General features: G+C 43.1%; 1 protein-coding gene across 1 annotated transcript in view; it reads left to right on the forward strand.

Annotated features, from left to right (window-relative positions):
- The window catches only part of LAPTM4B (lysosomal protein transmembrane 4 beta), a 55,101-nt gene that overhangs the window by 9,041 nt on the left and 33,130 nt on the right, over window positions 1-12,930 (forward strand). Inside the window, exon 2 of the mRNA XM_063129894.1 lies at window positions 10,878-10,989. Within this exon, the coding sequence (XP_062985964.1) occupies window positions 10,878-10,989 (112 nt within the window). The remainder of the gene's footprint in view (window positions 1-10,877; window positions 10,990-12,930) is intronic.

A 12,930-nucleotide genomic window follows, 5' to 3' on the forward strand; every position in this document is an offset into this window, starting at 1 on the left:
ACTAAGGATTGTACTGACATTGACATCTCCTTCTCATTTCTAACCTGTGGTCAGAGAGTGTTCCCTCCTGTTCCTTGCACTTATTTATTTCTAAGCTACCTTTTAGGGGAAACTATCCCAAGGTGGTATACACAAGTTTAAAGCCACAAAACACAATAAAACAATTATAAAAACGGTAACATCAAAATTAATAATTAAACTCAGGTAACACCTTTTTGTGTCCGAAAATTAAATTGGGGGATGGTGGAGGCTGTGTTCAGTCTGCAGCCCATGTTTTACCCATGTCTGGTGTATAATATCTGAGATCCCATTTAGGAAGGCTTAGTATTGGCTCACACTCTAAGGGTGCAATCCTATGCGTGTTTAGACAGGAAAAGTCCTACAATTCCCAGCATGCTGGGGAATGCTGAGAATTTTAGGATTTTATTCTGTCTAAACTTGCGTAGGGTTGCACCCTAGTTCAGTTTAAATGGCAAAATGCCCACAGAGCAACATTGGTTGTAGATGGTGTACATATCTGTCATGTGAAGTTGATGGCCTTATTATTGCTTCCATGTACATTGCAGGAATCCAGGGCATTTAAATGAGTGTGTGCACCATTCACAGTTGATGGCACCACATGTGGATTTGTTGTTTTAAATCTGAGAAATTTTTGTACCTGCTTTGTTCACAAGTGCTAATCAGCCCCTCCTCTGAGCTGATAACCCTAGAACATAATCCTATTAATAATTGGGTCTTTGTGTTTGTACTTCAGGAGCTCATTGTGATTATGTTAACAATTAAATATTTATTTTGGCAATTCACTGTTGAATAGTAGTCTGTCCTGCCAAAAAAGCCTTACAGTCCCAAAGGATAAGATGTCATTATCAAAGTGAAAGGTTTGATTATATTCCAAAATGATCCTGAGTTTGCAGTTGTATCATTCTTACTTTGAAGCACACTCCAAGTGTGACTTGAATCATTGTTGTTAAGTGTTCTTAGGTTGAGAAGTTTGTTTGGGGATCTAACAAACACACCTTACTTTTTTGATAGTGTAGATCCTTTAATTTGGCCTTGAGGTAGGCTGAAAGACAAGCTCGTGACTTGGCAACACTTCACCTTACCTGTTAAGAGAGACTCCTGAATTTGAACTATTCCTTAGAAACTATTGCTTACCTTGTTAATTCCACCCAGTTAAAATACCTACAGAAGTGCAAGGAGAGGGCTATTGTTATATCCAGTTGCATCCCAGTTCTGCTGTACTTAATTCCTGCAAGTTATACTCAATTAGTGGAGGCACTTATGATATGAGGGTTAAATTACATGTTGTGTTAACTGTGTTGAATGTAGCTGAATCTTATCTTTTTCTTTACTTTAGAGTAACTGTGTGTGGTCTGAATTTGGATTGGGACCAGCGCCAAACCAAAGGAGAGAGCCTAGGGTGACCATATGAAAAGGAGGACAGGGCTCCCATATCTTTAACAGTTGTGTAGGAAAGGGAATTTCAGCTGGTGTCATTTGTATGCATGCAGCACCTGATGAAATTCCCTCTTCGTTACAACAGTTAAAGCTGTAAGAGCCCTGCCCTCTTGACCAGATACAAAAGAGGGCAAGGCTTCTGCATCTTTAACTGTTGTAATGGAGAGGGAATTTTACCAGGTGCTGCATGCATAAAAATGACACCTGCTGAAATTCCCTTTTCTACGTTGCTGTTAAAGATACAGAAGCCCTGTCCTCCTTTTCATTTGGTCACCCTAATTAAACCTCTCCCCACATTTACTACCCAAAATTCCATAGACAGACACTGCTCACATTGGGAATAAAGAAAGCAAAATGCCTCCATTAGAGAGGGTTTTCTTTTTTTTTTAATCCTGGGGCAGGGGGGAATGGAATTTCAGGAAGAAAATGGGTGGGTAGGAATGTTTAATCTTCACTTCCCAGTGATGCTGATTGCTTACCTTTATTGAATATCTGAAGGTAGCCATGTGGATTATTATATTCTTGTGTTCATGAATCCTATAGGAACAGAGATAGCCTGGCAACAGTTAACCGTACTCTGGTAAACTCCTGGCTGGATTACTGCATTAGTGTAATGTGATGTAGGCAACCTTTGACCTCCCAAAGTTGTTGTATGAATGCAAACTATTGAATCACAACTGATCCTCTATTGTAGACTTCCCCAACTTGGTGCCCTCCAGATGTTTTGGTTGGGGTTGACGGGAACTGAAGTCCAAAATACCTGGAGAGCAAAAGGTTGGTAAAAGCTGCCTATTGAAAGTAATGTCTGTCCCAATTCTTTCCCACACCTCCCTGCATCTGTTATGAGCAGCTTTCACTTATAGCTAGAATGCTCATAATCATCCATCATTTGCAGTGTTGGGAAAGGGACACAGCATTTCTGAGAAGCATCCATGTTTTCGTTTCCAGCTCCTATTGAATACATTTCTTAATCTTAAAATGCAGGGAATAAAGGCTTTCCACTGCAATTACATTTCGAAGGAGAGACGTCAGTTTGAAAAGTCACATGCGCCGGCTCTTTAAACAGTTCCGAAGCCCAACAAGAGCTTGTCGGATGAATGGGAACATGCCAGTTATCACTGCAGAGATTAGCAGACTTGGAGCAACTGCACCGTCTGCCATGCTGGCTGTTTCCTTTCATATAAATTAATTGGGGAAGGTGGGTGGATGGTAAGATAGGCTTCACTGCTACCGAGAATCATCTCGTCAGTGTACTGCTGACGAATCCTTTCCGGGGGATTGCATAAGCACTGGATATAGTTTCATTAGTGGAGTCCTGCTTGGTATAATTAAGCCAGCAGCTAGGATGGTGAATTTACATTTTAGCTAGCCATATATATTAAAAAAAAATCTCTCTGATGTCTGCCACTGCTTTTCCCAATCCAGCTTAGCAACTCTGATAGCTTGCACGTGCAAAAAACATTCAATGTGACATGAAGGCATTTGAACAAAGAGTCCACTGCAGAACTAAATGCCTTTGCTGCGTAGGAATGGATATTAAACAAGCCACACATTTTGCCATTTCAGAGCTCTGTGACTGAGCCCCCCTGCCCCTCTAATGAGAGATCCCAATAGAAACTGATCTTTGAGCAGACAAACTTGTTCATTCTAACTCCTGACCAAATCAGAGAAATCTCCATAGCCCATCATGCCACACTGTTTCTAACACTCACCTGCTGGGATCCTGGTGGGATCTTGTCACTGCCTGCGGTATCCAGCTTCTCCTAATCTCCTTGTTAGGGAACTGTATCAGTTGTTCTTTCAGGTGCAGAGATGGGAACAGTGTACTCAAAAAAGCAATGTTGCTAGCTAATGTGTCATTATATCTCCTGCTATGTATAAAATGTCATCAGAGGTGGCTCTATAATTGGGGCAAATAGGTCGGTGACCCTCTGCCTCTCCCCCACCTACTTGGGGCAGAAAAATCCCCCCACAACCAGGTTTATTTGATCCAATGCACGGCATGTAGTTGCCCACTGGCATGCATGATCTTCTCCTGCCCTCCTCGCCAATCTTAGTAGAATATTGGACATCTGCCCTGCCCTTCGTCCCGCCAGCCCCAGTGAGCACCAGCTGCCACTGAATGCCATTCTTCTGAATGGGAATGGCATGCCATCATTTGTTGGTTGGTTGCTTGCCTTTTTAAAAAAGAACTACTTTTTATATCGGTGCACCAAAACCCTCAGATCTTTACTTAGCAGCTGCACTTCTTGTGGTATGGATTTTATTTATTTATTTACAAAGTTTATATACCGCTCAACATTCAGAATTTCAGAGTGGTGGACAAAATAAAATAGAATAAAAAACAGTAAAAGCACATTAAAGTACATTTTTGAAAGAAACAACGTGCAAAATAAATCACGGCTGGTCATTAAGGGGAGGCTTCCTGGAACTATGACATTTTCAGGAGGCGCCAGAAGGAATACCAAGTTGGCACCTGCCTGACCGCCAGAGGCAGGGAATTCCGTTTTGAATTTTCAACTCCGATCCCTTGTTTTGCCTTGATGCTTTGGAGCTGAAAATGATTTTTATACAAATTCAAAACATACTGTCTGTCATAGTGTGGGTTTCAGAGCTGCTCAAAGGTCTGTCAGAAAGCAGTAAAGTCATTTCCAGGCTGTTATCCTATGGGCACGCTCAGGGCCGACCCAGGAAATTTTGCTGCCTGAGGCTAAAGACAAGATGTCGCCTCTTATCTAGTTCATGTACAGAAGCTGACCGAATTGGCAATTGAATCTTACTTCAGCACTGGTGATGGGATAGCAACCTCTATCATAGGCCACGTTTAGGGTGTTCAAGACTGGTTGTCTCTCATAAACCTCTCTGTCCTCCCACATACAGGGACAGCCAGAGAGTTCATGAGAACAGCCAGAGTGCTGCTGCTGCCCCCTGCATATGCTGTCTGAGGCAATTGCTCCACTCTGCCTAATGGAAGTGCTGGCTTTGGGCACACTACATGGGAGTAAGCCTCCACATAGTAGGACTTCTGAAGAAATGTACGTTATGCTGCCTTATGAGGATACTTGTAGATCAGATGTAGGCAACCTGTTTCCCTTCAGATGTTTTGGACTAAAACTCTCAGAATTGCTGACTGTTGTCTATGCTGATTGGGGTTGATGGGAGTTGAAGTCTAAAACTTTCAACATTGAGTAGTTTATGTGGCCAAGCAGATGAAAATTGAGAGTCAGTTAAAAAGCAAATGCATATTTTCGTCCAAACTGAGCTTGTCAAATTTCTGCCCAAGGCTGCTTGTTTCTTTGCTTTTTCCTTTTTCCTGTCAGTATGCCTTGTGACTGACCAACCAAACCTGAGACAGCATTTCCCTTGCCTTGAGACTTATGAGATGGTTATTCGTTTCAGATTTGTAACTGAAGCATTTTTGCAGCAGATGAATGGAATTGCTGAACTATCCGCTAAGTGATTTGCTAAAGCTTTATCCTTTACGTAACCACAGCATGTCACCTTATTTTGCCCAGCATGCAGACAGAACACTCAGCATCCTTTGGGTCAGTCACCCTCCTTTAATCCATTATGTGCTAATACCGTCTGCCTGCTTGTTTGCCTATGTGCTTGCCTCTGCTGTTTCTGCCTTTGATTTATCTTAATCTTTCTCTCCCACCCCACTCCATTTCCTGAACCCTTTGGTGAATGGCAGGTTGCTTTTTCTATTCATTGTTATTTATTTACTAGGGCCAATACATGGTAAGAACGGCCACCATGGAAGCTGGTGAGAGATTGACATTTTTGAGCCCAGCAACATTTCAAAACCTTCATATTCTTCTGGGTGAAATGTTGAGACAATCCCTGTTAACATTAAGCTTCATTGTAGTCCATTGTGTTATATTGGATGGTGTATCCAATGCTCCAGCAGTGTGTATTTTCTTCCCAGGACATGAAAGCATGAGCCATCCTTCTTTCTTCCAGAGGGTTGGTATAATTGCACTTCTCTAATCAGGTGCCCTTCAAATGTTTTACACTACAACTCCCATCAGTCACAGCCAGCATGATCGGTGGTCATGGATGATGTGAAGTGTAGTCTAAAACATCTGGAGAGCACAGCGGTTTGAGGAAGAATGTCATAGATACACACATTGGCACAAGGAAGTGAAGGGCAGTGGGGAAACTTCCACCTATGGAGCCAAAGGTCATGAAAAGCAAGGCAGCTGGTAGGCCGAACACACATGAATGCAAGGCCCTATGCTAGTGAGTGTGATTGCTGGTGATTAAATTAACACAGCATGGAAGAAGTGTTCTTAAGTTTTTCATGTGCAGCTTGTGGTTTGTAGAAAAAAGAAATGCGGCATATCTTGTGCTTATGCTGACCAGTGACCAGCTATGTATGGCTCTTCCTTCTTAAAGGAAGATTGTAGAGGATAAGGCTACCAGTGGCTACTAATCATGATTGCTGTTACTTCCTGTACCAGAAGGAGCATCTGGTGGCCATAGGATGCTGTACTAAATAGGCCTTTAGTCTCATTCAGCATGGCTCTTCTTGTGTTCTTAAGCAAAACTGATGTAGGTTGAACTTTCGCCTTGTGTATGATAACAGCAGCTCCTTTTGTTTAAACGAGTAACTTGCGTAGAAAGTGAATGAAGGGAGCTGTAGCTCATTGTGATAGAAAATATGCTTTACGTGCAGAAGGCCCCCAGTTTGATCCCTGGCTTCTCCAGGTAGGGCGAGGAAAGAATCCTGGCTGAAACCCTAGAGGGCCACTGCCAGTCAGTGTTGACAATAGTGGGTTAGATGGACCAATGGTCCGACTCAGTATAAGACAGCTTCCTACGTTCCAGTGAGGGATCCAGTCCTTGGAGTGAAAGCGAAATGCAGGTGGGGGGAATACTAAACTCACCCCTGCCTGCAGCTTACCTCCTTGTCCTCTGGTTGCCCACTGCCCCCCACTCCCACCCATTCTTTTATCCTAGCTAAGCTCAGTCCTAGCACTGCTGCTTAGTTGAAGACAAAAGCGGGAAAGGTTACAGGGAGATGTGTGGTGCTGTGGGCAGGCATCAGGCCCCTCCACCGATGTGCCCCTTTGTTCTAAAAATCTCACCCTCTACTCTACAGTATTTGGGTCAGACCCAGGCAAAAGGTCTGCTGCCATTACAGATGCATGGTTCTTCTTATGTCTTATGTTCTCCATGCAAGACATTGGCTTTAACCTTTAAAGCCCTAAAGGGTCTGCCGCCATTATAGATGTGTCGACCAGGCTGCTTATCAGTGTTCTGGCCTCAACACACGTTGGGCTGTTAAACTCACATCTATTCCACTTCTGTATAACTCAGATCTTCAACTTCTTCCAGACTGAAGAAGAACTAGTGGAAACCTGACCAAGTTTCTTTCTAGGGACAACTAGAGCAATTTCAAATGTAAGGCCTAGGGGACAACATAACAAATAATTTAATGCCCGATTGGAGCAGTACAATCAAGACCATATTTCACCTGCCTTGAAAGACCCGCAGTAGTTGCCAATTGTTTTCCAGGCTCCTGATGGCTATGTGCTACCTCCAGTATTAGAGGCAGTAAGCCTACATACACCTGTTGCTGGGGAACATGGGCAGGAGGGTGCTGTTGCACTCGTGTCCTGCTTGTCAATAGCTGGTTGGCCACTGTGGGAACAGACTGCTGGACTAGATGGACCCTTGGTCTGATCTAGCAGGGAATCTTCTTATGTCTGTATGCTCTCCATTCAAGACATTGGTTTTAACCTTTAAAACCCTAAACCAGCCTTCCCCAAACTGGTGGCCTCCAGATGTTTGGAGTGATAGCTCTCAGGATTCCTGACCATTGGCCATGCTGACTGGGGCTGATGGAGTTGAAGTCCAAAACATCTGGAGGGCACCAGGTTGGGGAAGGCTGCCCTAAATGCAGTAGAGCCTGGCTATCTCAGGGGCTGCCAGTGTTGTTATGAACCTGCCCGAGTGTTACGATATGCAGTAGGGTGACCATATGAAAAGGAGGACAGGGCTCCTGTATCTTTAACAGTGGCATAGAAAAGGGAAATTTCATCTGGTGTCATTTGTATATATGGAGAACCTGGTGAAATTTCCTCTTCATCACAGCAGTTAAAGGTGCAGGTGTCCTGCCCGCTTTTAAATCTGGTCACTCTAGTATAGCTCCTGCAGCTTTAACTGTTGCAATGAAGAGAGAATTTCACCAGGTTCTCCATATATACAATTGACACCTGCTGAAATTCCCTTTCCTATGCAACTGTTAAAGAGACAGGAGCCCTGTCCTCCTTTTCATATGGTCACCCTAATATGCAGGAGATGCCCTTTTGGGAGTAATATTATCCACAGAGGCCTTTTCGTTGGGCCCATGTGAAAGGGCTTTCTCCTGTGTTGCCTCCAATCTGTGGAATGTTCTCCTTCAAGAACTACAATTACCACCCTCTTTTGGCATTTAGAAAGGGTGTGAAGACTCATCTTTTTAATCTAGTCTTTTAAATTATATAGTTCTAATGTTCTAATGTTTTACTGTTTTTATTGTTCTTATTTTTATTGCATTAAAGTTTGTTTCAGATTGAGGTGAAATGCTTTGATTTCTTTTTAGCAAATAAGGTGATATAATTATAATTATAATAGTTGGAGTTTCTCAGATTTGCAGTGGGAGCATGTGTGGCCAAGACCACCCTGGCATTTCAACCAGTCCTTAGTCCACAGCCATAAGCCTAGTAGCCTGGGCGATTCAACTCTGATTGGTCTCACTAGGCCTCTTCACACAGACTGGCACAGTTCTGGTTGCCTAGCAACAGCTTAGGTCTAATTGACTCCAGGTCGTCAACATTATCCAGATTAGTAATCTGTGAATTGGAAACATTCACAAGAATCTCAGTTAGGATTATTATTGTTTGCCCTCCAGTAATTTAGATTCCTAGAACTGAATCAACTATAAATAGGGATTTTATCATCAAAATGGGCAAGATTACTGAGGCAGCATAAATAACCTATTGTTAGAGGTGACTTTTATTTCTAACTAGCATTATGACAGGCTATGTGTGTGTGTGTGTCTGTGTGTGAGCACGGGACTGTACACAGCCTGCATATTGTAGATTGGAAGTAAGACCATAAGAAGGGTGGATTCTTATGGGTGGATTCCTGCATTGAGCAGGGGGTTGGACTCGATGGCCTTGTAGGCCCCTTCCAACTCTGCTATTCTATGATTCTATGATTCTATTGCAGGGAGCCCAGGGGTAAGGACGTCACAAGAGCCCTGCTGGAACAAATCAGAGGCCTATCTTGTCCAGCATCTTGTTTCCCACTATGGTCAAACAGTAGGGTGACCATATGGAAAGGAAGACAGGGCTCCTGTATCTTTAACAATCGTATAGAAAAGGGAATTTTCAGCAGGTGTCATTTGTATCCAACGCAATACCTGGTGAAATTCCCTCTTCATCACAACAGTTAAAGCTGCAGGAGCCCTGCCCTCTTTTGTATCTGGTCACTCTAGTATAGCTCCTGCAGCTTTAAGTGTTGTGATGAAGAGGGAATTTCACCAGGTGCTGCAGGCATCCAAATGACACCTGCTGAAATTCCTTTTTCTATACAACTGTTAAAGATGCAGGAACCCTGTCACCCTTTCCATATGCCTTTGGGGAGCCCACAAGCAAGACAGGGAGGCCGTCTCCATTTGTAGGGGAACCCAGAAGTAGGATATGAGTGCAATAGCACCCTCCCGCTTAGGTTCCCCAGCAACTGGCATTCAGTAGCATTGTGCCTCTGATCCGGGAGATAGCATATAGCCATCATGACTAGTAGCCATCGACAGCCTTATCTGCCATGCACTGTCTAATCTCAAGGTTTTGTGGCAGTGAATTCAATAGTTTAACTATGTGTGGTGAAAAGAAGTACTTCATTTTGTCTTGAATCTCTTGACTTCCACCGTTGTTAGATGGCCCTGGGTTCTAGTATTGTGAGACAGGGAGTAAAACTCTCCCCAACCCCCTTCCTCCACACCATGCATAATTTCCTAACAAACTTCTCCCATGACTTCCTTCTGTATTTGCCTTTTTTCTAAACCAAAAAACCTCAAACTTAACCTTTCATCCGAGGGAAGGTGCTCCAATCCCTTGATTGTTTTGGTTGCCAACAAGAAAGAGAGCAGTAGGAAAAGGAATGCTTTAGTATGATTATGTTGAAGTGTCATCTAGTAAATTGCTGAGTGTTGTGTATCAAAATACAGATTTATCAGAACAAAAGATAAACCGCCCAGAGAGCTTCGGCTATTGGGCGGTATAGATATGTAATATATAAATAAATAAATATTTTCAGCATGAGCGTTCTCCAAATTTCTCAGTTCAATTGCAATGCTTCCTATCTTAACTGCTAACCTCACTAATTTGCCTCCTGCTGATTCTGCATTTATGCTGTTTGTGTGTTTCAATATAGAATATTTATAGCTCAACCTCTTCATAAAATTAGAGCAGCTTACAACGATTAAAACAATGTCTACATATAAGGTTCTGGCTTGAACGGTGAGGCTTATAAGGCTACACTTTAATAAAAGCAGAAGCAAATAAGCCTTGCCCACATGTTCACACAAGTGGGGTACAATTGCATAGGAGTATATGCACAAAAGGTGTGGTTCTCATTAAAAGTTATGAGGGCATTAAAGCCAGAGGCTTTCTGCTGCCTGACTGCTAGCTGGCTATCTGTGAACTAGTCCAGAGTAGCGAAAGAGATGAAAAATGAAATTGTGGGGCACCAAACCATGGGCACTAGTCCTCTATAAAGTTGGCCCAAATCAGAAGGTTCTCTCCTTGGTTCACTGGGTGTACCTTTCATGCCTCTGAAAATACTGGATATTTATGCACAGGCAAAACATTTCAAGAGGGTGTACCTATGTAGGCCCAGATTTGGGACGTTGTCCAAAGCTGACAGCCTGACAGCATTTGTTAGGTTGTGCCAGCAGGAAAGACCACTAGTGCAACAGGAAGCTAGTGCTTAGAGCAACCTCGGAAACTAGAGTATCCAGAACAGGACAGGTCAGTGGAGCTTCCTTGTGTGAGCTCCACTGACTTGTTCAATTCTGGGAATACTGGTTTCAGCTAGTTTCCAGCTACTCTAGGAAGTGCTAGCTTCCCATTGCACTAGTGGTCATTCCTGCTAGTGCAAGAGCAGCTTTGGATGCTGCCCACTATCTGGGATACTACATAATGTTCAGGTCTATGTGCATTGAATTGTCTGCACATTTGCGCTATGCCACTGGTGTAGCTAAGCAAAGCATATGTAGCAAGATGGGAAGGTGTGATCATTAAGTATGGGGAGAAGAGTGGGTGAGTTGTCATCCAATCAAGGCCATTCTCATAATAGGAAATATTGATTCTTCTCCTAGCATAGATTTGTACATCCCTGATCCTTCTGATTTTTCTTTTTATATCCAGATCATCAATGCGGTGGTACTGCTGATTATTCTGAGCGCCTTGACAGATCCTGACCAGTATCACTTAACGACTGCTGAATTGGGGAGTGACTTTGAATTTATGGATGATGCCAGTAAGTATATATCATTTCATTAGTAATTTACAATCTAGTCCCTATTAAATTGAACTGGTCTCATGCCAGGACACCACTTTGAGGGCCAGGTTTAAAATTTGTGCACATACAAAAAGACTTCTCTGAACTTTTTTTTTTTTTTTTTACAAATAAGTGGACATTAAAAATGAGCCATCTAAAGAGGACCGCAACTGAAGCTGATTTATTAAAACTGGCTGCCATGTCTTACTTCACAGAGATTAACCTTGAAAATGAAGGTTGGCGTAGGTTTTATATAGAAGATGTAAGAAGTTTGTATTAGAAACCAGGTGCGGTAACACAGCCTGATTTGGATTAACTGCTTAACTATGGTGTAGTGTTACATACATGAGCCTTGGGCTCCTGTGTTTCCCCTCCCTTCTTCACCAGAGTGGCCGCAAGGAAGAGATCAGAGGTTTTCGCTTAGGTTTTCAATTATCCACAGTTTAGCATTGCATCTGAACCCAAAAACTGTAGTTAGTCTTAACTATGGTTAGGAAACAAGCCACTTTCATATACCATCGGTTGGACTTAGCTAGCTTCCATAATGTATTTATTTAAAATATTTCTTGGCTGCCTTTCAGGGCAGGAGCCCTCTCAGGCAATGTACATCAATAAAACACACAATGAAAATGCAGTGTTAAAACAACAACGAATGTGCACACATATTTCAAAGAAAATGCATTGTTGGTATGCTTCCTTGAGAAACAGCCTATTAGCTACAATTAGAACTTTAAGAAAACACCTTCTGAACTAGGAGACTATCGCCCTTGAGGAAGACATATTTGAACTTATAAATTCTCCTTGAGATAGCAGTTTCTCTCTCTCTCCCACTCCTTTTTTGCCTCTGATACTAGAGATAATACATAGCCATCAGTAGTCACTGAGGTATGTGCAGACACCATACCTTCTTGTCTTCTCCGTGCCTTGCAAACCAATATAACTGGGATAATCTGTCATAGACATGGTTTCCCTTTTGGACTCATCTGGGGCCTTGTTTGCTCTGGTTAATGAGCGATGGAGGTAGTTCCCACCTCCCTCACCCTAGAAATTATGATTATAATATACTTGGGCATGTAACCTTGAGGCCTAATGTATATGAGACAATGTGTTTTTAATGCGTTTATCTTATGCATTGAACCGTTCATGTGTAGCATTGGCACATCACCAATTGCTGACCTCAGTGGGAAGGCCATTGGTGTGCTAGAACTGTAGGCAAATGGGCCAGTGCACACGGTAAGTACGTTTACATATGACCAGTTTTGTGTGTAACATTAGGATATTGTCCTGGAAGGCTTAGAGGATACACCAGTAAGGAAGCTTGAAAAAAAGTTATTGTCTCTTTCCAACAAGAACAGAACAGCAACACAAAACTCATGACTCCATTCAGATACAACTAAGTCCAGGGCTAGCAGGGACAGCCCTTTCATGAGGTGGGGTGAATTCCCACCCCCTCAGTCAGTGGATCCAGAAGGGCAGTGAATTCTGCAGCTAGGAGAACTGTGCACCGCATTGTGTGCTCCAGAAAGCCATGCAGCTAGCATAACTCTGGAGTACCATCAACCTGATGCCTTATTTTGAAGACCCCCTCAGAGTGTGGCAACAGGTGGCTAGACTTTCTAGGAAGCCACACTGGCCACTCAGAAGAAAGAGCAGTCAGCTCAGCTCTCCAGGGAACCCAACCTAAATGCCTGTGGGTTGGGTACTCTGCAGAGCTGAGCTGAGCTGACTACTCTTTCTTCTGCTGCAGGACAGGCAATATCCAGGGCCATCTCCCCACCAATGCATTTCTCTCAAGAAGGACCCTTCACAGCAGTCGAGGTTGGTGGCTCACCTGTCAGTGGAGTGGTGAATCTGCTCCAGGTTTCAGTCAGAACTCTTGACTGATTCTGACTGAAGCCTGGACTGGACTTGAAGTCAACC

The sequence above is a fragment of the Elgaria multicarinata genome, chromosome 7 (assembly GCF_023053635.1).
Source record: "Elgaria multicarinata webbii isolate HBS135686 ecotype San Diego chromosome 7, rElgMul1.1.pri, whole genome shotgun sequence".
NCBI lineage: Eukaryota > Metazoa > Chordata > Lepidosauria > Squamata > Anguidae > Elgaria > Elgaria multicarinata.